This window comes from Dromiciops gliroides, chromosome 2, assembly GCF_019393635.1.
Source record: "Dromiciops gliroides isolate mDroGli1 chromosome 2, mDroGli1.pri, whole genome shotgun sequence".
NCBI classification, from domain to species: domain Eukaryota; kingdom Metazoa; phylum Chordata; class Mammalia; order Microbiotheria; family Microbiotheriidae; genus Dromiciops; species Dromiciops gliroides.
This window is the reverse complement of record NC_057862.1, coordinates 278977329-279004696: the sequence shown is the minus strand read 5'-3', so window position 1 is coordinate 279004696 and position 27368 is coordinate 278977329. Positions and strand designations below refer to the sequence as shown.

Below are 27368 nucleotides of genomic sequence, written 5' to 3'. Positions count from 1 at the left end.
TACTAGGATCTGGACTAAATGTTAAAATTGAAAGTGTGAGCCTCAAAGGAAGAGAGATTATAGAGTGATGATATGAAAGAGAGTTGGGAAGTTACAATGGGGAAAATTAGCCCTGACCCTCATGTAGCTTACATTTGAAAAGAAAGACAACACATACATATATAATTACATACAAAATACACACAAGATGGTAATTTAGAGAGGTAGAGCATTAGCAGCTGGGAAATCAGGAAAGGATTTATGCAGAAATTGGCATTTGAGCTGAGTCTTCCAAGAAAACAGGGATTTTAAGAAGCAGAGGTGAGGAGGGAGCACCAGAGATAGCCAACTCAAAGTCATGGAGATGGGAGATGGAGCGAGCATCATTTGTGTGGTATGATAGCATGTGGGCCATTATGACTGGACCAGAGTTTCCAGAAGGGAGGAAGTCAGGGTCCAGGTTGAGAAAAGCTTTAAATGCCAAACAAAATAGTTTATATTTGATGCTAGGGGCATCAGGGAACTGCTGGAGTTTATTGAGTTGAGAGAAAACATAGTGAAATCAACACTTTAGGAAAGTCAGCTAGGGATGGAGCCAAGATGGCAGAGGAAAGGCAGTAAATGCTCAGACTTCCTGACACAATTACTCCAAAGAACCCCCCCCTCTAAAAAAAACCCAAACACAGCCAGAAAACAACTCCTGGAGCAGCAGAATCCACAAAAAGATGGTTGAGATTATTTTCCAACCAAAGACAGCTTGGAAGTTTGGCAGAAGGGGGAGCTAGGCTAGGAGTGAAGTCCAGCCCTGCAATTGTGCAGACACAGATCCAGTCCCAAGTAGACTGCATCAGGGAAACTTACCCCAGAGCTTCCCAATCAGCTGCAGTTCCAGCATCTTCTGGAACTAAGCCCATGGTCTGATTACAGTGCTGAACAGCTGGACAGGGGGGAGTCTTCAGAGGTTTATGCAGGATTAGGGGGGATTTGGATGTCCTACACCAGTGTGGAACCAGGAAGAAACCTTGATCAGTGGTGGCCCAGATGGGGGATGGGTGCAGGCTCGTCAGAACTAGCAACCACAGCACAAAAAGTTTTGCTGCCTGGTTGATTGGCAGCTTGGCCTGGGATTATCTACAGACCAGAGAAAGGGCCAGGCAAGTGAAGAAACTGTCCCTCATTAAATCATAACACCTGGGACCCCCTGAAGCTTGGGACAGTATATCCTGGAAGCAGGACCCCACACTAAGAAGGAGTTAAAACTCAAGTGAAAGTCAGGCAGGATGAGCAGGCAGAGAAAATTGCGAATAATAGAAAGCTTCTTTGGTGACAAGGAAGATCGAGGTGCACCCTCAGAAGAGGATAGCAACATCAGGGACCCTACATTTAAAGCTTCCTGGAAAGTCACCTTCATGAAGTGTGTGGTAGGTAGTTTGTGATGTGATTCTAGAGCTCAGAAGAGAGAACAGGTATGACTATGTAGATCTTGGAGTCTCCAGGCTAGACATGACAATTAAACTCATGTAAACTGATGAAATTACAAAATGAGAGAATGTAGAGAAAAAAGAGAAGAACCAGGACACAGTCTTAAGGTATTCCCACAGTTTGTTGGTATGCCATGGATGGAGATCCAGGGAAGGAGCAGTCAGATGTGCAAAGAGAAACAGAAAAGAATCATGTCACAAAAACACATGGAGGACAGAATTTCATCAGTCTAGAAACTTGGCTATTCCTTTATTCTTCGCAGGTTTATGGTAATAGAGTCTTTAAGATCCTAGGAGGCCATGCAGCTGTTTCACAAATGATAAAATTTTAAATGTTAGCTTTTTATAAAACGTGTTGAAACATCACATTTAATACTTAACATTAGCACTGGACTTGGATTCAGGAGGACCTGAGTTCAAATCCAGCCTCAGACACGTGACACTTAACTGGCTGTGTGACCCTGGGCAAGTCACTTAACCCTCATTGCCCTAAAAAAAAAAATACTTAACATTGCTGAAAAGTTGTTTTCATTCATGTATTGTTGAAGTATCACATTTTTGAAGAAAAAAATCCATATGAAATGCCTTGCCTTGGAATGGAGAAGATTCCAGATCCATGAAAACTATGGAATCAGAGAAACTAGAAAGGAGTTAAAGAGGAGCTTGGTGATGGATAAGACAAATGTTTACTAAGGCCTGGCCTAGCTTAGTGTCTCATCATAAGGTTGGTCATACATGAAGAATGTTTTGGATATTTGTTCAGTCATATCCTTCTCTTCACGATCCCATGGACCATACTATCTATGGGGTTTTCTTGGCAAAGATACTGAAGTGGTTTTCCATTTCCTTCTCCAATGTTTTCAGGAAAATAGAAGTTAAGTGACAGGGTCACACACCTATGCTAGATCTGAATTCAGTTCTTCCCTACTCCAGGCCTATCACTCTATCCACTGAACCATCTAGCTGTCCCAAAGACCATCTCCTAAATTGTAATAGATTTACAATCTGGCTATTGAAAGAAGCATTTTCCCTGAAAAAAGCAAAGATCCTTAAAGGGTTGAAGTCTGAAATTCTTCAAGCAGTACATGCCTATGAAATAAACAGTCCAAAATTCAGAGTTAGAACAGATCTCAGAAGATTCCAATTTATACCTAGATAAGTATAACACCCCCCTATACACACACACACACACACACACACACACACACACACACACTCACAGAGAGAGAGAGAGAGAACCTTTGACAGGTAGTCATCTTCAAATAGAACACCTCAAGGATGAAGAACTTTTTCTCTTCTGAGGAAGCACATTCCTCTATGGGGCAGCTCTAGATGTGAAGAATTTAACACTATCATCTCGCTTTTTATCTTCCACTACTCTCTGTCATTTCATCCCATTAGAATTAGTTCACTTTTGTGTGGGGAAAAGAAAAAGAATTCTAATCCCTCTTCAACCAACATCCTCAATCTACTTAAGGTAAATTATCCTCTAGGTGTATAGTTTTTGTTTTGTTTTTAGTGAGGCAATTGGGGTTAAGTGACACAGCTAGAGTGTTAAGTGTCTGAGGCCACATTTGAACTCAGGTACTCCTGACTCCAGGGCCGGTGCTTTATCCACTGAGTCACCTAGCTGCCCCCTCTAGGTGTATAGTAAAAAAGGATGTGTTCAAAGGCTATCATTTTTATGAGATTTGCCTGACTGAATTACTCCAGCAAAAGGGACGTGCAAAGATGATTAATTTGTTGGGGGGTTTTGGTTTGTTTATTTGGTTTGGGTTTTTTTAGGCTGATTAATTTGTGCACTCCACATCCAACCCTTTGGACCCAGAGGTCCTTTGACCTCTAAAAGAGGGATAAAAATACATGGTTTGGACTTCTAGTCTCTCCAGTATAAATCCAGTTTATGTTTTACTAGGCCAATGTGTCACATAGGAGACATTTTTGGTATGTCACTTCTCCCTGTTTTCCCTCACTGTGTTTCATTAAATTGTTACCACCCTATCGTTGATAATGTCCACTTTGGAAAGGAAGGTAGATGGCTGGTGCTCATTTGTATGTATATATTTCTGTACACCTCATTTATATAACATTGTTGAGAGTGTCCCCTATAAGTTCATTATGCAGATAACAGAGATATACCTCTTTAAGGGCCAAAATTTATCTATTGTATTTACTGTTTTCAGTGGAAAACTTTCTAAAATATGTTTCAAATTTCCTTCTCTCATAAATAGTCTAAAGGACATAATATATTTTTTTTCTTAATAACTTAGTGTCATTATCATGAATACTATAGAATCCTAGATTTTAAGCTAGAAGAGCCTTAAAGGTCATTTCAACTAATGCCCTTCTTTTACAGATGAGAAAACAGGTCTAAAGAGGAAAGTTAGGTGACTTACTCAAGATCTCAAAGGTAAAAAGTGTCAGGGTTTGGAATAGAGCCTAAGCACCCTCACCTCAAATCCAGTGCCTTTTATCCACCACCCAATCTACCAATCAACAAGTAGCTGATAACAGTCTATCACTTGTACTAGACACTGGAGATGCAAGTATAAAGAATGAAACAGCCTTTTTAGAAATAAACTTACATTCTAGTAAGGAAGCAACAAATATACGTGAAATACCTGCAGCACAAATACAAAGTGAATGAATACAAATGCATATATAGTAGTTAAATATATGATATTTGGGGAAGAGATAAAAAGTTGGAAAGATAAGGAGAGGCATCATGAAAAAGATAGTGCCTGAATTGCATCTTAAAGGAAGAGAAGGACTCTATGAGATAGAGAAAAGGAGGGAATGCTTTGGGGGCATGGAGGATAGAAAGTGCAAAGATATGAAGATGGGAGATGTGGTGTTTTATATGAAAAACAGAAAGAAATCCTGTTTGGCTGCATGGCAGAATGCAGGTGAGAGCATAATACCTGATGAGGTTGGAAGGATAGATTGGGGCCAAGCCATGTATTGTATCATTTCCCCCAAATTTATTGCACTGTTCTATAATATAAAAAAGGCACTCCTAAGAGATAGTAAGCTGTTTTCCACTGAATGAACATAGATAGCTGTGCTTTTATGTGATTTTTTTCTTTCTTCCACATATCACATTCTAAACTGATATTTTTAATCATCAGTAGCTGAAAAACTAACTTGGTAAACAATAGGACTTTGTGCAAAATGAGTATAAGCTTAGTGGATAAAGTGATAAGGAAAGAGGGCTTGCTGAAATTTTAGGAACAAAGAAGTAATCACAATGAATTATGTCAGGAACAAGCTTTACTACATAAGCTAGGAAAGTTGGCAACTTGTTCTCCTTCTAATTAAGAAGGTATAATAAGCTTTTTTAATAAGAAAAAAATGATTTAAAATAGAAAACTACTGGTTAAGAAAGCTAAGGCTCCGGGCAGTGGTGCCGTGGATAAAGCACCAGCCCTGGATTCAGGAGTACTTGAATTCAAATTTGGCCTCAGACACTTGACACTTACCAGCTGTGTGACCCTGGGCAAGTCACTTAACCCCCATTGCCCTGTTAAAAACAAAAAAACAAACAAACAAAAAAAGAAAGCTAAGGCTAAGTAAAGCACTTACAAGATAATACCTCCTTGTTTGAGCAGTTTTTGTACAAGCTGCAGAAATGTCCTGCCATGTTTGTGATCTACTCTGGGTGTCCTATGCAGTCAAGGACAGGACACTTTTAACTCTTTACAAGAGCTCGTTCTCTGAGTCAGGTGACCTGGGTACAAGTACCACCTTTATAACATAATGACAGCAAGGCAGGTACTAACTAGTGCAATGGATAGGGCCACTGCTGGGCTTGGAATCACAAAGACTCATTTCAAATCTGGCTTCAGACACTTACTGGCTATGTGACCCTGGGCAAGTCACTTAACCTGAACTGAAGAAGGAAACGGAAAACCACTCCAATATCTTTGCAGAGAAAGCCCTACAAATGGGGTCATGGCAGACATGACTGAAACAACTTAACAACAAATATGGTGACTATGTAGCCTGGAAAAAATCTGGAGTCAAGAGGACCTGAGTTCAAATCTCACCTCAGACAATTACTAGCTATGTGACCCTGACCAAGTCACTTGATCTCAATTATCTTAAACAATCAGAGGTCATCTCCTGTTGTCCTGATGTATATCTTGCCACTGGACCCAAATGGCTCTGGAGCAGAGTGAGGTTGGTGACTTTGCACAGCCCTTCCTCACTGAAATCCAATTTAGTGCAAGTCATGACATCACCCTAATGTCATGATCTTTTTCAAGAAAGAGGAGCAAATAACAACAACAACAACAACAATTAGGGCAAATCACTAAAATACCTTTGTGTTCAAAGAAATTATCTTAAGACTTAGATTGCAGAATATTACTGGTTTGCATTGGTAGGTAGAATTTTCCCATTAGAAGAAAACCTGTTACAACAGAAATCCAAAGGATCTGGGCCCAAATATCACCTAGAATGATTATTCCCTACATTATTCTGGATTTAACCTCCTTATGCCTCAGTCTCCTCATCCATAAAAAGAAGGGGTTGACATAGAAGTCCTCTGGGTTTTGGGTTCAATTTTTGTTTTTGTTTCTTTTTGTTTTGTTTTGTCGTTGAAGTTTAAATAAGTTTCAAGTAATTGCCATTTTCTTCCTTCTCTCCTGGCCCTATCCCAACTTTCTGGCTATACTTCTTGGAAAATGCCCATGGCAACTAACTAGTAACATATCTAGTTAAATTTCTGAGTATTGCTTTACTCCAAGGACTTTGCCAAAATAAAGAAAATAGGTTTACGGAAATGACCTGTGAAGACTATGTGAGGACAGAGCTGGGGCCTTTCAGTATATTGATTTGTTTGCATTTTATATTGTGAAATTTGACCTTTTTGCTATTTGTCTTCATCATTAGAGCTTGTCTCAGATTGTTTTGTTGTTCAGTTATTTCAGTCATGTGTGATTCTTTGTGGCCATGTTTGGGGTTTTCTTGGCAAAAATACCAGGGTGATTGGCCATATGCTTCTCCAGCTCATTTTTATAGATGAGGACACTGAAACAAATAGGGTCACACAGTTATTTAGTGTCTGAGACCACATTTGAACTCAGGAAGATGAGTCTTCATGACTTCAGTCCCAGCACTCTATCCACTGTATCACCTAGCTGCCCGACTCAGTTGCTAGTAAGGATTTCTCCAAAGCAAATTTTTAAAAAATACTGATGTATGATAGATCTCCTGAAACGAAACCAAAAATCTTGGAGATTTCTAATTCAGATTTCAATAAATTCTGGTAAAAATTAAAGGGATTTTCTTATACTTATTTTATATTTCTCTCCTAAGAAAACCAAATTGCAGTTTGAATTCAGTTGCATTAAGCTATCCTTAATATATCTCTTAAATAGCATTATTGTGGCTATCTTCCTAACTTTTCTATTCCCCCAGTAAATCAGTTTGAAAATACAAACATTGATGCGGAAGTCCTCATTCAACTTACTGGTTTCAACCAGTAAGGCAGCAAAAGTCATTACCTTCTTTGAAAACATTTGATTGTGGTTTTTTCTGAAGGAATTAATGTTTTTGGTGGTTAAGCAAACAATGGTTTGAAAAGTGATCAAGAGGGAAGTAATATTTTCCATCCACTTTAGTCTCGGATGTACAATTGTCCCTTGTTATAGTCACTAATTTAGTGAGAGAGACAAAGAAAATATTTAGAATACAAAGTGAGAGAAAATGAATATAGCTATATGAGAGAAAAGCAAAATCAAATCCTTCTGGACTGAGTTGTGAGTAGTTACTTCCTTCACTTATGGAATAAAAGAAGAGTATTTATGCCAAAAGAGAGCATAAAACCTGACTGAATATAATAAAGAGATCTAAAGGTTAAGTGTATGTTGACACTCAACTAGAGGAACAGCTAGAATAAGGGCATGTTAGGGTGAATAATAAATTTTAATGATAGCCTGTAGGAGTTTGCTTTTATTGTTTATTGAATTATAGAAATCCCAACAGTTGGTGATAATTACATAGAGCTTTTAAACAAAAGAATCAGTCATTAAGTCCACAAGGTTTTGTGAGGATTAACAAACTCCTGTTTCTCACAAGGTTCATTTGCAAATAATTTTGAGCAATGTGGATTGTTTTATAAAAGAATCATTTTCCTTTAGAGATATGTTGTTTTGTTTTTGTTTTTGTTTTTTGGGCAGGGAAATGAGGGTTAAGTGACTTGCCCAGGGTCACACAGCTAGTAAGTGTCAAGCATCTGAGGCCGGATTTGAACTCAGGTCCTCCTGAATCCAGGGCTGGTGCTTTATCCATTGTTCCACTTAGCTGCCCTAGAGATATGGTTTTAAAATGCTTTCTGTAGTTTTAAGGATAATTTGATTGTTTCTCCAGATGACTTGTTTTTTTCTGTGACCAGGCTAAACATAGAAATATACTTTCATTTTTATATGTCAATAGGAAATAGATTTCAGCACTCTTTAGGCATGCATCTAATTTGCATATTTGTATATTAAATATATTTAGTAGAAGAGTTAATTATCATGGAAAAAGAAACTAACTAGCGAGGTACTCAACTTTGCCTCTGTATGTACCTAAAATGGGAAGGAAAATTATTGCTTCTTTATAGTGGAAGAAGCCTTGAGTGGAACAAGAGCTTCAAATTGTTCATTCCTTCTCTTTCTCTCTTCACTCTTTCCCTTTCTGGTTAATCTTTATTTTTGGCCTATGAGCATAGTCAGGTCATTCCCAATCTAAAAGGCCTTCCATTAACCCTGCTATATAAATGGTCATAATCCTGCATTAAATGAGCAGGCATTATGCCAAGACTTTGCCAATGTAGAGGGGAGTTTACCTTGGTAAAATATATTGTTACCTTTCAGCCCAGAGATCAAAGTAATTCACGTGCACATATGTGCCCTTGATTTAATTGAGTTCAGCAACACATCAAGAATTCATGGCCCAGCACAGAATCCCAAACTATTGTTGCTCTTCACTCCTAACTCTTGATCATCTCTGTTATTCCTGGGGGCACACTTCTTGATTCTTAATCATCTACTACACAAATCACAGTTTTTATAAGAAAAGCATTCATCATGGCCCTACTTCTGAGCTTTTATGATTTGGGGGTTCCTGCTCTGATGGCAGGGGGGAAGGGGAGGGGACAATACCTTTTACTCTTGATTTTAGTATCTATACCCTGGAACCTTTGGACACCACAGTTTCTCGAGAGGGTCATGCTTTAAAAGTATTTCTTTTTGACATTGAGCATAATTAGTTGAGAAGGTGAAAGGAGGAAGGGAGAGAATTTTACTAATTGTTGAGTCTAGGCAAATCACTTGGACTCAAGTGGCTCAGTAGAAAGAGAGTTGGGCTTGGAATTAGGAAGACCTGAGTTCAAATCTGACCTCATTCACTTATTAGCTGTGTGACCCTGGGCAAGGATCTTTGCCAAGAAAGCCCCAACAACAGCATTGCTATCTGCAGGGTCACAAAAAGTCAGACAGGACTGGACAACAAAGACAAGTCACTTAACCTCTGTGGGTCATTAGAACTTTTAATGCTTCTCTGTTACAAATAGTGTTTTCTCTTCAATTTAGGTAGGCAGTTTGAAATTATTAAATAATAATAATAATAATAATTTTTTTTTCTGGAACATCCTTGCTTTCTCTATAATTCAGTGAATGTTGGCAATTTGGTTTTTAATTCCTCTGGCTCTTTGAAAACCAGCCTGCTCTTCTGCTAATTCTCAGTTCACATTTTGCTAAAACCTAACTTGCAGAATCTTAAGCATAACCTTGTTGGTGAGTGAAATGAGCACAATTGTCTGGTAATTTGAACATTCTTTTGCATTGCCCTTCTTCAGGATTGGGACATATGTTGATCTTTTCCAATCTGTTCACCACTGTTCAGTTTTCTAAACTTGTTAGCATATTGACTATAGCACTTTAACAGCATCATCTTTTAGGATTTTTAATAGCTCAGCTGGAATCCCATTACTTCCCACTAGCTGTATTGTTAACAATGTTTCTTAAGGCCCACTTGACGTCATTCTCCAGGATATCTGGCTCTAGATCAGTAACCTTTTCCCTTATGCTTTTCTTTTTGCTTCCACTCTTAGGAAAGCTGCATTAGACAGCAATTTTGCTTTCTTGCCTTTTTTTTCTTTTGAGTATTTTTTGTTGCTGCCTCCTGTTCAATATTGCAACCTTATGTTCATAGTTGTTTAGGCACTGTATCACCAGATCTAACCCCTTAAATTCATTACTTCCACTTCATATTCATAAGGGATGTTACTTAAGTCATACCTACACGGTCTGATGGTTTCCCCTACTTTGTTCAATTTTATTCTGAATTTTGCAATAAAAAGCTCATGATCTGAGCCACAGAAGGTCCAAGTCTTATTTTAACTGACTTTATAAAGGAATCCATTTCTTCTAAGGGATTTTTGCCCACAGTAGTATGAATAATGATCACCTGAATTAAATTCACTATTTAAACTTTCCATCTCTTGTTTGAGTACACCAAGCTTACTTTGGTCCATAGGTCTTACATTCCATGTTCCTATGTGGTACTGATGTTTACAACATCAGACTTTTTTCTTTCTTTTTGGTCACACCAAATACATCTTCAGCTTAGATTCCTTTCCGCTTTGGCCCAGATGCTTTGTCAGTATTGGGGCTACTTGTAATTGTCCTATGCTCTTCCTCAGTAGTATGTTGAACACCTTCCAATATGAGGGGCTCATCTTCCCATGTCATATCTTTTGTCATCTTACTATAGCCCATGGGTTTTTCTTGGCAAAGATATGGGAGTGCTTTACCACTGCCTTCTCCAGAGTATCACCTTTTGTCAGAACTCTCCACTATGACCCTTCTGTCTTGGGTAACCCTGAACAGCACAACTCATAGTTCCACTGAACTACACAAGCCCTCTACCATGATAAGGCAGTGATCTAGAAGAGGCGATGGGGGTGGTATGGCTAGGAATCCCATTGTCTCCACATTGTTTTTTGGCAGTGTTAAGATGCTAGCTATACTAATAAGAAAAAAGTTGTCAATTAAAAATCATATCTAATTCTATTTCATGTGAGCACAAAATTAAGCACTTATTCTTGTCCTTAGTCATCAATGTTTATGGGGTTTTACTCTATAGAGAGCCATCCACTTGACCCATGGAGTGTTCACAAAAAAAAAAAATAGAAAACTTTGTTTCTATTCTTGAACTGACAGTCTAGTAGTGAAGATAGAAATGTGTGTGTGTGTATTATAGATACACATACATATATATACACATACATAAATACACATTGTCATTTACATGTATATATACATATAACAAATAATTAATTTATACTACAGCTTACTAGCATTTTCAAATTAAACTCTTAAAGATGCAAAGAACTTTTCTTACCATATCTATTCACAAATAACTATAGGGATAGGAAACTGAAGTCTATCAAAGAAGCAGAAAACCAATGATCTGATCTGAAAGTAAGACATTCATATGCTTTATAGAAATGTTTCAATGAATAATAGTTTATTTGTTACTTCTTTCTCTCCTGTTGAAGGAACCAAGAGAGTTATTGGTCAGTCAATTGTCTTGTGTTTTTATTTTTGTTTTGCTTACTATTAATCAAATTGATCATAATCCAAGGATTTATCAAAAAGATTTTTGATCTTTCTTTTTGGCAAATACTTTGGGAAAGGGGTAGGAATAATGTTATGTGTGGTCATTAATGTGGTAAGGAAAGAGACTTGGGTTCTGGAAAAGAATACAAAACAAAGGGATATAGTACTTTTTAAAAGAAAAAAAAATTCCTGATGGAAGCTCTTCTGTGGAGTTGATAAATATCCACACCAGACCAACTGCTTTGACTTTATTTCATATATCCATTGACAAAGTATTCATCAAAAATATGATTTGTGGGGACAGCTAGGTGGCACAGTGGATAAAGCACCGGCCCTGGAGTCAGGAGTACTTGAGTTCAAATCTGGCCTCAGGCACTTGACACTTACTAGCTGTGTGACCCTGGGCAAGTCACTTAACCCCAATTGCCTCACCAAAAAAAAAATTGAAAGAAAGAAAAAGAAAAAAGTATTTTTGTGGCAAATAGATTAAAGAACACAATAAAGTGATGATCAGATTGCAATTTAAAAATTTAAGTTCATTTTTAAAAAGTGAAAGTGTAAATCATTATCTTTTTATTCACAGATATGGAGTAGGATCAGTGCGGTCACAATTCTGAATATGTACATGAGATGTTATTCCAGGATAAACCTTCTGCATGGGCAACACAATTCCAAGTAACTCTCCCTTCTTGATGTTACCCATATATTTAATAGGTAAAATGTAGAATATCTGGATGCAATAACCTAAAAAGGGGCGGGGGGGGGGGAGAGAAAAGTAAAATTACTCATTTTTCCTGTTATTTCCCAGCATACCAACTGAGTTCTGTTCCAAAATTGAAATTCAGGAGCCTTCTAGATATATTTGAACCTCATTTCAATGGAATGTTTTAGGAAGAGGATGTCTATTTAATTGACTAATTAATTTATCTGGTTATCTGAGGTTAAGTTAAAAAAACCCTTTTTCTTTGAAACTCTATTCTTAGGTCTTTCTAGAATAAATTAATATGTACTTGGCTGTTATGAGGAAAAAAACAAAACAATTTACTGAAGGTAGATTGCATCAGTATCAGCATTCTGGATATTACTTTTTATTTTACTTATTGTGGTTGTACATATTCAAAGAGATTGAGCTGATCATAATTACACTTAGTGGGAGGCAGTTTGATACAGTGGAGAAGGCATGGGATGGAGAATTGGAGAATTTAGATTTAAACCTCTGTTCTGCCACTATCAATCTGTGGAACCTTGGGGAAATAATTTTACTTCTCTGATTCTCCTATTGCTCATCTGTAAATTGATAAGGATTAGATCAGTTCACCTTTAAAGTCCTTTACAGCTCTCAATGAATGAACCTTTAATCCTGTAAGCAGTTCTAGCAGATACCATCAAGCTGAACAGACTTCAAACTCTTTGTTTTCTTTTTTTGTTTGTTTTTTGTTTGTTTGTTTTGTGAGGCAATGAGGGTTAAGTGACTTGCCCAGGGTCACACAGCTAGTAAGTGTTAAGTGTCTGAGGCCGAATTTGAACTCAGGTCCTCCTGAATCCAGGGCCGGTACTCTATCCACTGCACCACGTAGCTACCCCAACTCTTTGTTTTCTAAAGTTTAGCCTAGCTAAGTTTAGAGTGACTCCTCATTAGATTGGGTATAGGGTGAAGTTTTTGACCAAAGAAGATCTCAACCACAAAAGTATTTGGTCCAGCTATAATTTTCTAAACATGACATCCTCCGTGCCATAAATATAATCATAGAATGTTATAGTGTGAAGGGACTTCAGGAAATTTGGCCCAAATTATATTTGAAAAAGAATTACTTTAGTAACATTCTTCAAAAATATTCAGACAGCCTCTGTTTAAAGATCTCTGGTAAAGAGGAATTCACTGCTACCCAGTGAAATTAAATGTTGTGCATTTCTTTTTATGGGGTCAAAACCTGTCTATTAATTTCTGCTCATTGATCCTAATTTCGTCTTATACAACAAAACAAAGCAGTTTTAATTCCTCTTTCAGTAATATCCTCAACCACCTAAATAATATTCAAGGTATTTACTGCAGTTCACTTACTTGATGCAGTTATCTGAACACCATTATTAATAGCATTATCTGTTCTATAAGGTTTTGCCTGTCTTCTAATTATTCCATCGAAAGGAGCATACACAAGTGATCCATCTGGGCACACCACATCCACCCCAGTGTGATTCCTTGTACCTCTAGAAAAGAGAAAAGGGTACATGGTTTATGGTCCAGTGACAACAGTGAAAACCCAAACCACTATTAACCAGTCAATTAACAAGCCTGTCTCAAGAAGAGACATTCTTGATCAAACCTCACATTCTGGATCTTCTTCCTCTTTTCTAATAATCTGCCACAACCTTGTTATTAGTGATAGCTATTGTGTAGAGGAAGGGTGAAGGCTAGTGTGAATATCTGTAGACATTGTCACCCAAGACTTCTCAAGGATTATAAAGGCTTTGGTGACTGGATAATTGAGATTTCAGCTAAATAGGAAATGTTTGTAGATGTGCATTTCCTAGAATTCTGGGATTTTCATTTTCATTTTCTCCTAAAGAGCCTTTCAATGAGATTTTTTACATACTGTTGAGATGGACGAGAAAGAAGTAGCTTATACCTCCAGGGAGCAGAGTGAGTGTGCTGACCCCTGTTACCACAAGCAGAAGAATTAAAAGAGGGAACTGAAATTTCTTATGTGGAGCAAATGCATAAGTGTAGATATGAGAGTGGACCTGTGAGGGAAGGAGAAAAGAGAGATTAGAAGAAGAGAGTATAGATCACATCAGAACTTAACCTATAATTACGAATGTAATCATAGTTCATAGCTATTTTCTTCCCTTATTTTCTTAATAAGCTTGTTTTTTAAAAAAGTTTCCACTAATTTCCTTTTCCCATGGACTAGGAAGAAAGTTAGAGAGGAAAGTGGGGAAAGCCATTCAGGCTTTACTGATGCCTGTTACGTGGCCCTGGAGAAATTAATTAACCTGGATGTGTGCCCCAGGAAGCTTCCCAAGACTTTGTTACTGAGTCAGAGAAATGTTAATCTGCCTCAGTAGAGAGAGTTCCTTGTAACAGGTGTTACATACTGGGAAAAAAACAAACAAACAAACAAAAACATTTACAAATTCTGTATGTATTCCCAGAAATAAAAAAAATTCTCATATAATAAAAAACTTCATATAGAGGGCTGGTATCTATCACTAGTGCTATTCTACTATGAGGTAAACTAGGCAAATGGATAATAAACAAGTTTTAACTCTGATGTTTCTCTGCATGTTCCCCCTAAGGATCCCCCTTCCCTGTTCAGATGGCCATTTTGTATTCCATCTGGGAATTGTTTCTTGCAATATGCCTCAGGAACAATAGCATTAGCCAAGTTATATCTCTAAGGTTAACTTAGAGGTTCAATTTTTGTTTATTCACAACCTGTAATTTCATTGGTGTAGGGGAAACCTTTGCAGTATACAATATTAGAGATTTGTTTGGGGGTCACCCAAAGGTTAAGATAAATTGCCCAGATCAGACTGTTTATATGTGAAAGGTGGGACTCCCTTTTGGGTTTTCTTGATTCCATAGACAGCTCCCCACTACACAATGCTATCTCTTGTGGAAATTTATTTTGATTTGGGGACCCTACCTTTAGGCTGAGATTAGAAAGCCTTAGGCCCTCAGGGTCTCTTCCCCTTCTCCTCAGCTTCAGCTGAGCCAAAAAGCCCTGTGGGCTATACAAGACCCAGGTCAGACAGCTGGGGGGAAAAAAGCCCCCAGCTCCCTCCGCCCTGAGTGGAGATATCTGAGAGATGCTGGGCTCTGGCGTAGCCTGTGCTGAGGCAGGTGAAGCTGGAGCACACCCCCCCACCCCCACCACCAGCCACAGCCCTGGCTAGCAGATTAGCTTGGTCTGTGGGGGTGCAAAAAAGCCCTGAGATTTGAGTGGAGATAAGAAAGGTATATATAGACCTGGGAGTTAGATAGCTGGGGGTTCGGTTCAGACAAGGAGACGGGGCAGCTGACGAGATTAGAGGGGTTCTGACTGATGAGCAGAGGCTGAGAAGAGGTCAAGTGGCGGCTGATGAGATTAGAAAGGAGATGAACAGTAACGAGACGAACAGCAACGCAGGGCTAGGAGCAGAGGACGGAGCAGACAGACAGACTGAACAGGAGGCAGCAGAGAGCACAGAAGCGGTCAGCACAGGGTATAGGTTGGAGAAAGTGAAGATTAAGAGGATTTAGAAGAAAGTAGCTGAGCAACATGCCCTGAGGCAGGAGGCAGCTAATGCCCTTATTGTATTCAAGAAGTTCCAAGCACAGCAGGTGGGAAAGAGATACGGTGGAAAGAGACCCCAGGAAAGCAGTCAGGTTGTACATTTTATTTCTCTGTATTCTTAATTTGAAATAGTATCTCATAAATAAACTCTGCTTTGATTATTTAGTTAAGAGGCTTCTTAATATTTTCCTTATCAATTTGGGAGTGGAGCAGTGTGGTGGAACTTTATAAATGGCCCACATTAAATTAACAGCAGTCAGATAGCCAAATAGTCAACAGTCCCAGAATTAGTACCCCAGTCAGATTAGCCCCCCAAAATCAGGCTAGTCATCAAAAATATTTTTACATTTGAATGGCGACCATGAAGGGACTTACGGCCCAATTATAATTTCTCTAAACTTATAGTTTTTCATATACTTATAATTTTTCATAGTACAGTTATTATAATTTTCCCAGGTTAATTATAGTTATTAATAATTATTTTTTTACACTCTCTTACAGTCCCATTACTTTGTCACAAGAGAGATAAAGAAGAAAGACCTGAAGGAAGACTGAGGACAACATGACAACCAAGCAAGGACCTGAAACTCTTGGCATAAGTTCAACAGACTCTACCTAGGATCACCATATCTTCCACTGCCATATTTATCTTGTTGCCTGATAGTATTTTCAACTTTTCCTTTACATATAATAGCCCATGGTCCTGCCAATGCTGAAAAAAAAAAAAAAGGTAAAATACATAAGCTATTTTTCCTTGTCTGGGATGTTACTACATCCACAATCTAAAGTTACTTAAAGAATTCTTAAAATTCTTGTACCCCTACCTAGTTATTTACCTATTTATGCCCCAATTTTGACAAATTTTAAATTTTCTATGACACAAAAATTCTTACTATTTCATGGCACTCAAAATATTTCCCAGAATATTGATTTGCTGGTATTTTGTCAGGAGTTTGACAACTTTTTGACATTAACATTACGGCCAACTTGATGTTAATTGCAATATACAAGTGTCTTTTTTAATGCTATGCAATAGTAATGTCCATAATAAAAAAAATATTCTGAGATACTAGGCTAGCTTTAAAACATGACTTTGTTATTATATCTTTAAGCCAAATCAAAGTAAGTATGCAAAGTCTGAATGGGGTGTAGGGAACATCCTAGATTAGCAAGGAATTTCATCAGCAAAGTTTATTTAACAGTATAGAAATGAGGGATAGAAATCAAACAAACTTGGCACCTACTGGCAATATATTAACAAAATGATGTAAAAATTATAAAATACTGAAACATCAGAGGCATATGCAAATTGATCAGTTTTTAAAAGTTCATATCTCCTGGAATCTGGATCTTATTTGTATATAATATATTTGAAATGTCCTAGCTAACTTCCACAAGAAAAAATAATGATCAAATCCCATTTCCTCTCAAAAGGAATAATTCATTAATTTGATATTTTAGGGTTCTTAGTGACTATAGGTATATGTGTATGTGTGTGCACATATATACACACACACATATATGTATGTGTGTGTGTATATATAAGCATGTGTGTATATGTATAGAGACACACATGTGTTGAATTTCATAAAAGTTGAATTTCACAAGAGAAATTCTAGAACAAAAATCAATGAGAAATATCTTTGACAAAAATGTAACTTGTAAAAGCTAACATTTACTTTTAGAACAAAAGTGGTAGATAAAAGGATACATTGTGACTTTCCCTTCTATGTTAAGTGGACTTTAATCTTTGATCTCAAAACACATTAGTCTTTCATTAGGGATTTTCCCAAAACAAATAGAAAAATGCTAGTGGACAAAATGTTTCCTGAAATGGAAAAAAAAATTTTACTGATTTAAAATTCCAGTTTTAGTAACTTCAAGACCAAAATTAAAGTGTTTTTCTGATACTTCCATACTACCTTATACTTATTATCGAGCTAAAGCTATAGATAGAATTCATTTAGCACTAAAATAACTTTTTTAGTAACTTACACAGTACTATTCTGGTTGTCTTCATTACTTTTAAATCCTTCCTTAAAATTAGTTTGAAAACGTGAATGGATGTTTTCATTTTGACTTACCAGTTGTAATCAAGGCAACAAAAATGAATACTCTGATGGGAAGCATTTGGTCACCTTTTAGCTGAGGGTACAGCTGCTTGAGGTCATTCAGTGATATTCAATGAAGTTTAAGTGTGAGCCACTTCAGTCTCAGAAGTATAGCTGTCTGTTGTTTTAAGGACTAATTTAGTGATAAAGATGAAGAAAGAATAATAGAAACAAAGAATGTATTGGAGAAGGCTAGAAGAATTACAAAGAGACTAGGAAAAACGAAATCTTTAAAGACCAAAAGTGGCTACGTGCTTCATTTGCAGACCTTAATAAGAGCACCAGAGGAACCTAATGAGGTATGACTATGACATCAAACAAAATAATTGAACCTGACTAAAAAGAAAAAAAAAGTGAAAAAGTTAATGGCATGTTGACAGTTAGGGTGACCTGGATAAGGAATAAGGAAGTGTATTCATAGAACAATGGCAGAGTGTGTAGAGGAGTTTGTTTTTCTTATTGGTTATATGATTCGTTTGTCATATAATTCTTTGAATTGTTGGGTTTCCTTAATAGTTGGTGACAATCTCAGGTGTATTGAAGATTTAATCACTGGAATCTTCCAAAGGTCACATTCTAGCATGCATTGTGTTTGCAGAATAAAGAACAGTTATAGATGCAACACATTTAATTGCCGGGTTAATTATCCTAGAAAATGAAATCAACCAAAAGAATACTGAATTTAGCCTTAGAGAAGTAAACAAGAGGGTATGACAACTCTGAGGGTGAACTGAATTATATAAAAAGATTAAATTTAGAATAGAATAATTGTATTTATTTTTACCTGTCATAAAAGGAAATACAGTGGGATTCCAGCCTACTTTGATTCACTGAAGTACTTATCATGAGCTACTTCATCTTCCATATGTCACATTTGAAGTCTCTATCACTTTTCTTCCATGATTCCCACGCATCTAAAAATACAGGACCAACTCACATTTTCACAAACGGTGTGTTACTGTACCTGTGTTCCCATGCCCTCTCTAATTTTGACTGTTCCTTTCTTTCAGTCCTACCAATTTGTGATGTTAGAGTTGTTTTGATTTGCATCCCTCTTACTTTGAGTGATTTTGAGCATATTTTTTGAGTAGTCATGTAGAAAACTAAGGATTTTAAGTAGGGGTATGTTAAAGCTTATAAGTAAGGGTGTACAAAGGATTTTAGGTAAGGGTGTACTTTACAAACCTTTGCCAAAGCCTGTATAAAGGAGATGGAAGACTAACCCAGGAAGACAGCAAGTAGCCCAAAATACTGTGTGATATAGCCCTCCGATAATGTGAAATAATTCTGGAAAGAGAGGCTGGAGTCAGCTTATGAAAGGCTGCAAATGCCAGGCTGACAAGTTTAGATTTTATCCTCAAGGTTCCAGGGAGCTACCCTGTCATACTATTGTTCTTTCTCCACTCTTTCACTGAAGTTCTAGAAAGGAATCTATACCTGATGTTTTTACTTCCTCTCAACTTATTCCTTCTTTAATCCCCCTGCTAGTTTGTCTCCCCATCACTCCAACAACAACAACAACAACAACAAAAAACAACACTAGAGAGCATAGGAATAAATGGCATTTACCTTAAAATGATAAGTAATATTTATCTAAAACTATCAGTAAGAATTATCTGTAATGGGGATAAGTTAGAAGCCTTCCCAATACAATCAGGTGTGAAACAAGGATGCTCATTATTACCTCTATTATTTAATATTGTGCTAGAAATGTTAGCAATAGCAATAAGAGAATAAAAAGGAATTGAAGGAATTAGAATAGGGCAAGGAGGAAACAAAGTTCTCACTCTTTGCAGATGCTATGCTGTTATACTTAGAAAATCCTAGAGAATCAACTAAAAATTACTTGAAATTATTAACAATTTTAGCAAAGTTGCAGGATACAAAACAAACCCTCACAGATCATCAGCATTTCTATATATTAACAACAAATTCCAGCAGCAAGAGATAGAAAGAGAAATTCCATTTAAAATAACTGTAGAAAATATAAAATACTTGGGAGTCTACCTGCCAAGACAAATCCAGGAACTATATGAACACAACTATAAAACACTTTTCACACAAATAAAGTCAGATCTAAACAATTGAAAAAATATTAATTGCTCATGGGTAGGCCAAGCCAATATAATAAAATGACAATCCTACTTAAGTTAATCTGTTTATTTAGTGCCATACAAATCAAACTATCAAAAATATTTTGTAGAGCTAGAAAAAATAATAACAAAATTCATCTGGAAGAACAAAATCTCAAGGATATCAAGGAAATCAAGGAGAATATGTGAAAGAAAGTGGTCTAGCAATACCAGATCTCAAACTATATTACAAAGCGGTAATTATCAAAACAACCTGATACTGACTGAGAAGTTAGAGTTGTGGATCAGTGGAATAGAATTGATATAAATTACGCTATAGTAAATGACTATAGTAATTTCGTATATGATAAATGCAAAGATCCAAAGTTTTGGAACAAAAACTTTTTATTTGAAAAAAAACTGTTGGAAAACTGGAAAACAATATGGAAGAAACTAGGTATAGATCAACATCTCACACCATTTAGTGAAATAAGGTCAAAATGGATATACAATTTATACTTAAAGGGTGATACCATAAGCAAATTAAGAAAGCATGTAATAGTTTATCTGTCAGATTTATGGACAGAAGAAGAATTTAGGAACAAAGAAGCTATAGAGAGCATTACAAAATGTATATAAAATTAATAAGCTTTTACACAAACAAAATCAATGGAACCAAAATTATAAGGAAAGCAGAAAACACGGAAAGAAGTTTTGAAAGAAGTATCACTGATAAAGACCTCATATCTCAAATATATAAAGAACTGAGCCAAATTTATAAAAAATGCAAGTCATTCCCTAATTGATTAATGGTCAAAGGATATGAACACGCAGTTTTCAGACAAAGAAATTAAAGCTATCTATAATCATATTAAAAATGCTCTAAATCACTACTGATCAGAGAAATGTAAATTAAATCAACTCTGAGGTACCACCTATCAGAGTGGCAAATATTTTTAAAAAAGGAAAATGTTGGGTGTTGGAGGGGATGGAGTTGTGAACTGATTCAACCATACTGGAGAGCAATTTGGACCTATGCCAAAGGGCTATAAAACTGTGCATACCATTTGATCCAGCAATACCACAGCTAGGTTTATATTGCAAAGACATCTTTAAAAAGAGGAAAAGTGAGGGCAGCTAGATGGTGCAGTGGATAGAGTGCCAGCCCTGGAGTCAGGAGGACCTGAGTTCAAATCCAGCCTCAGACACTTAACACTTACTAGCTGTGTGACCCTGGGCAAGTCACTTAACCCCAATTGCCTCACCAAAAATAAAATACTAATAATACAAATAGAATTTACAAAATGAGTGAGAGAAGTGGCAGAAATGAGTGTAAATACTTGTTTTTCTTTATTTTTTTCCCCTAGGATCATAGCTCTTGAACTGACAGGGAACTCAAAGATCATCTATTTCATCCTTCCCCCCACCTCCATTGCCAGTAGCCTTCTAACCTGCAACATCAGTCTGTAAGATTCATTCCTTTCTCTCATTGTTGAGCAGGCCATCCATCAGCCATCTAGAAGAGAAAGATATCGTCCATTATCCATTGCTTGGTAAATAGATTCCCAAGTATGAATGTGAGTCCTTTTTCTTCCACTAATTGGGATGATTTGGTATTGACCTGTCAAGACTTATTACATCTAATGACCAGTAGCAAATAACTGAGTTCTGGAGGGAATAAAAAGTACAAGTGTCACCATAAACCTGAGGAAACTAAGACTGGTTCACATGAGTACTTGACTTGTAGCAATGGGTTTATCTACACTCTGCTTTAATCAATCAGGTTAGGTCACCCATAAGAAAGGAACTATAAACTATCAGAGATGACATATAGGGCATTAGACTAAGGCAGTAGAGTAAAATAGAAACAACAATGGGCTGATGATCATCATATCATGGACTTCAAAGCTAAAAGGGACCTTATTTATCATGAGCTCTCAAGATGTGTTGTATCATGGATAGCATGGTGAGCTTTTAGTCAGGAAGACCTGGAGGTCACATTTGCTTGATGTGTATACCTGGGCAGGTGTGCTTAACTACTAGGAACCTTAGTTGCTAATCTGTAAAAATAAGAATAATGATCTTTCTAGTACCTACTTTAAAGGGTTATGATAAGGTTTTTTTTTTAAAATAGATTGAGGGGAAGCTAAATAGTGCCAGGAATGGAATACCAGCCCTGAATTCCGGAGGACATGTGTTCAGATCAGGCCTCAGACACTAGATGTGTGACCCTGGGTCAGTCACTTAACCCCAATTGCCTCAAAACATTTGATTAGACAGGTGGTTTCATTAGTATAGAGAACTTCTGGTGTGAAAACTACCTTTACCCATGTAAGTTCAAACCTGAACTGCAGTTTAGAGTCTTAGAGAGGTACCCTAGGGCATCATTTTTGTCATCTCACCCAAGTACCTTATTTTATAAAAGAAGAAATTGAGAGAAATGAAAAGGGAAACAATAGAAGATGGACATAAAAGCAATGATCTTGTAAGAACAATAACAAGACTTTTAAACTAGGGGGAAGTGACTTTCTCAAGGTCACATAAATAGAGAATTGAGATTTGAACCCAGGTCTTCTTTAAAGTTCACTTATATAAATCACAACCTACCAAATTCAGTTTCCTATTCTGTAAAATGATGGAGGTGGGGGCAGCTAGATGGCGCAGTGGTAAAAGCACCGGCCCTGAATTCAGGAGTACCTGAGTTCAAATCCGGCCTCAGACACTTGACACTTACTAGCTGTGTGACCCTGGGCAAGTCACTTAACCCCCATTGCCCAGCAAAAAAAAAAAAAAAATGATGGAGGTGGATTAGGGGAATAGATTAGATAATGTCTAAAGTCCATTTCCATTCTATGTTTTATGATCTATGTGATTAAGAAAGTTACAAGACTTTAAGGGTGTAGCAAGGGTACTTTAATGGTATGGAGCCTGTGAAATGGGCAGTAGCCATTTCCCTAGGAGCCCACCATGTTGCTTCCAGAGGCTAACACAATGCACTGTCCTGTTGTAAAGAAAATGCTTGGTTGATTATCTAAGTTCTTTTCTCCTCTATCTCTTTGGACTTGGTCTTTCCAAGTAAATTTTAATCCTTTGAATGGCACACATATTTTACTGAATCTTGGCATACAAAACTTAGAAGAGACCATAAAGATCCCCTACTCCAATATTTTACAGATAAAGAAATAAATCTAACAGACTAAGTGACTTGCCTAATGTTTTCTGTTCCAAGAACAGTGTGGTTTCCACTATATCAAATTTTCTCATTAGGCCACTACTAGGCCAGCTTTTTCAGTATCAGAAGTAATATCCTTGGGATCATAAGAACTTCCTCAATTCTTGGCTTAGAATTCTTCCTGGTACCAAATAAAAAAAGGAGAATCTCTTTGGGTGGAAGTTGTCCTAAAGACTCTGACATACATTTGCAATCAAGTAATATTGACTGTCTCTGCCTCTATATTGTACACATTCTTTGAGATGTATGGATATCAGCATGCTTACAGACACTTGATTTTGTCTTCCACGAGAGATAGAACAAAAGGGAAAAAGGTCAGACCTAAAATATCCTAGTATTGTCTATGTTACCTCCCACACAAATCAAAGAGAGTTGTTAGTAAGGAATGTCCTTTTGAAAAACAAAATAAATGTTTTTATATGCTGAAACTAGTTAAGGTGAAGTCTGTCTAGGGACCAGTCAAAGTTCCTGATAGCATTAGAGAATGCATGTAGCCCTAGTTAATAAACAGGCTATTCATTTACTTTCAGTAAATATAGGTAGAGCCTCAGTAAGCATTTTTTTCCACATTCATTCTTACATTTCAATGGTGTTTTGACCAACTTTTTAAAAGCCGATTCAAGGTCACCTAGAAAAACAAAGATCAAAGAGTGCTCTCTGTCTACAGTAAGCAGATGTGCTTGATAGAGTGAGTTTTACAGTCTCACTGTGCACAGACAAGATCAAAGCCAGTTCCTGAAAGTACAACACTGTACCAAAAAAAATTCTTGAACACACATATTCTTGACACCACCATCCCACTAACTGATTCAGGTCTAGCTAAATGTTGTTCTTGAGTGATAGTTTATCCTTCACTGCGCAACTTCACTACTTCTCATGAACCACCACTAACCACTAGTTATCTTCCATAAAACCCTAAATCTTTTAGTGTTGATTACCCAGATCTTTGGTACCTCTTTACTTGAACTTTTGCAAGGATTTCTCCTAATCCATCCTAGACACAGTTGCTAATGTGTCATTCTTAAGAAGAGGTCTGTCACTCCTCAAATATCCAACATCACCCTACCTCAACAAATTCTAGGAGAATCCCTATTTTTTCTAAAAGAAAAAAGAAACAACTTCAGCCTAGCATGTAAAGCTCTCTTTATTTTGGATCCCAGCTACCTCTCCAAACTTACTTCATTATATTTCCTTTTTCAGGCTCTCTGTCCAAATTATATTTGCCTTTAGCTATCACCTATACAAAGCATTCTATCTTCTACCTATATGCCTTTCCATAAGTTATCCTCTTTGTGTGCAATGCACTTCTTTCTAAACTAACCTCTTAGAACCCAGCTCAGGTGCCAACTTTTACCTGAGGCCTTTTCTGATGTTTTTAGTTACTAAGAATCTGTCTCTTCCTTTTTCCTCCTCCTCCTCCTCCCCCTCCTCTCTCTCCCTCTTTCACACTCTCCCTCGCCCTCTACTTTCCCTTCCTCTCCAAATTAGTTTGTACTACTTTTAAAAAATTTAATTAAGTTATCTATATGTAACAGAATGTAAGTTACTTCTTTGTGGGCAGAAACTGTTTCCTTCTTTTTGTGTTTATATTCCCTAGTACCTTCTTATTAACTTAATGGTTGAATTGAAATCTCTCAAAGACTATCAGAAGTTTAGTGCTCTTGTAGCTACATGAGGCTTCTGGGTAGACTGTGATCACTCTGAAAGATCATCACAGAATAAACCTAAGCCCAAGAACCTCTCACTTACTGTCAAGAATCAAAAAGTTATCGTTGAGATTGCCTAGACAGGGCCATTACACTTTGACTTGCTGTTGGAAAGAAGACAGAGAGGTGTTTTGGAATGTTGATGAACAGAACCAAATAGTCTGGGAAAAGGAAAAGAGAAGGAATTTGATCCTTCCAGTGTGGTGTGGAAAGTGATGATTATTCTTGCAGTGTGGACACTTATGTAAATTGAACCCAAAGCAAATAATTATTTGGTTTATTTCTGTGGGAGAAAGTTCAAAGAAAAGGAATGAAAAAAATAGGACTTGAGCTGAATAAAGAGAAGGAAATTGTGAAAGTAACTGGAGGGCTAAGAAAGAAAAAGAAGTTTACATGATAAATTTTTTGAGTATTTGAAAGGAATAGCAATTTGTGCAAAATATGAGCAATCATCTTTTTATTGTACTATTCTTGCTTTATTCCATAAATTAAAATAGTAACTGGAAGGTGTTTAGATTTGTGGAGAATGCCAGAGATTAAATTTAGTGAGGAGAAATATGAAAAATATGGGAGAGATTTAGGAAAATATGAAATATGAAAATCTCTAGGTCTTCATTATATTTAAAGATTCCATGAGAGGTTGTAGGAGAAGAGAGAAGGAAGTGGAGACCAGGACTTAAACCAAGTAAGAAGCCAGAGGAAATTAGGAAGGTGATTTTGAAGGACTGAGGTTTGTAAAGAAGGCCAGGGGCAGCTAGGTGGCACAGTGGATAGAACACCGGCCCTGGAGTCAGGAGTACCTGAGTTCAAATCCGGCCTCAGACACAATACTTACTAGCTGTGTGACCCTGGGCAAGTCACTTAACCCCAATTGCCGAAGAAGAAGAAGAAGAAGAAGAAGAAGAAGAAGAAGAAGAAGAAGAAGAAGAAGAAGAAGAAGAAGAAGAAGAAGGAGAAGGAGAAGAAGAAGAAGAAGAAGAAGAAGAAGAAGAAGGCCAGATATTGAATCTGAGTCTGAGGAAGAGGATATTCAGGAAGATTTGAAAAGAGCTTGAGGTGAAGAATGCAAAGGGCTCATTATTGAAGAGGGACTAAACCTGAAGGGGGGGGACTAATAAGAACCTGAAGAGAAATCAACAAGATGGGAGAATCAAAGGTAGTTGGCAAGGCAAGGTAAGTAAATGAGGGGGTGTGCCCCACACCTCAATATCAATTAATGTATTTTTTTTAAATGCTCTAACCTTTATCAAGTGAAAACTCTTCTTTTATTGTCACAGAATCAATCAATGGTTTAAAATAACTGTGAATAATTCCTCTTTTGAATCAATTAATCAAAGACATAGAATAAGTACCCTAGAGAAGTATTTTAAGCTATTGGATGAAGATACAAACTGTATTAGGATTGTTTGGCAAAAAAACAGACACCCCCTCTGGGCTTCAGATTATCAAAAGAAGGGTGAATAGCAGGAAAAGATTTAAGTTTGGGAAGTAATCATGAAGAAATTACTAGAATGTTTTCCTATAAATTCATTTAAAATAAATATAAGCCCAGAGATATATCTAATTTTGTCAACCAATCCCAATACCTTTCATCTTTCATCATCTGATTTCAACCAGAGGCTAGAAGCACTTCACTCCTTTCAAGTTGATTAACTAGGTTGTTCACACTTATTTTATGCTTTGGATTGATTTTATAAATCAAAGAGACTTTCTCATCTGATAAAAAGTATGGGGCATAGAGCATCTTGTTTCAGGGAAAGGGAAAGTGTAAAAGAGGCATGAGCCATAATTCAACTCTGTTTTCCTCTCATCCTCTCCCCCAACAATATAGTCTACTCTTATGTAACTTTATCAGATGAGAATGCCTCTTTGAGTTATATGATGAGTCAAAGAAACAAGTGATGTCACTTGTCAAAGTTATCATTGTATAGGGCATATTTGTTTCATTCATTGGGGTTGAGACCCATTCCCTTACATAAACAAATTGTTGAAAATAAATTGGTGAGGGGAAAAAATGGTTAGAGAGAAAACAGGAAATAGAAAGGAAATAGAAATGAGTTGTAAAGTAGTTGAGTTAAAGGAAAGGAAATTGGGTGTGCCTGGAAAATTAAGAGGTAATAAAAGACTGTAAAGTCCTTAATGGAGGTTCTTAGGAGATGAGTTATAAATAAACATGAGAGCAGCTAGGTGGCACAGTGGATAGAGCACTGCCCCTGAAGTTGGGAGCAACCAAGTTCAAACCTAACCTCAGTCCTTACTAGCTGTGTGACCCTGGGCAAGTCACTTAACTTCAATTGCCTTAAACATCTGGGGCCATGTCCAGTTGTCTTGATGTATATCTTGCCACTGAACCTAGATGGCTTTGGAGGAGAGAGAGTGAGGTTGGTGACTTTGCAGAGCCCTGGCTCACTTAAATAAAATTCACGGCAAATCATGACATCATCCTGATGTCATGTTCCTCTTTCAGTACAACAACATCAAAATAAACATGAGCAACTAGTATAAAAAACCCAACACTAAGGATCTCAATAGGGAGAACAGAAATAATTTCATAATAACACAAAGTTTTTGAAGTTATCTTTGTTTAACATATAAAACAAGTCTCTCTTCTAGAAGAAAAGGCAGAAATAGGGCTTCGATGAGGAAGGAAGATGTCCGAAAAAGGGGAAACTTACCCCTACCTTAAGGGTTGAGAGTGGAAGAATATGTCAGCCAGGTGGAAGGAAAGGAAAAGGAAAACCATATACTTGGAGTTATAAAAACAGATTTAAGGCTCTTCTTTTGGAAGCTGGATTTCCTGAGGGGGGAAGCAGTTCTTTATCCTTCAAAGAATGCTCAAATAAAGCCACAGATACTACTGTACCCGGTTAGAGATCATCCAGTAAGAGTCAGGAACAGGCAA

The 27368-nt window shown here is 37.1% G+C and overlaps 1 protein-coding gene across 1 annotated transcript; it reads right to left on the bottom strand.

Moving 5' to 3' along the window:
* Positions 1-11645: 11645 nt before the first annotated feature.
* Positions 11646-17506, bottom strand: LECT2 (leukocyte cell derived chemotaxin 2). The gene is made up of 4 exons (XM_043990365.1): positions 17430-17506; positions 15961-16057; positions 13131-13276; positions 11646-11812 (listed from the first exon to the last, which is right to left on the bottom strand). Exons 1-4 carry the CDS (start codon positions 17473-17475, stop codon positions 11646-11648), a joined length of 456 nt encoding a protein of 151 aa, XP_043846300.1. The 5' UTR covers positions 17476-17506.
* Positions 17507-27368: the final 9862 nt, after the last annotated feature.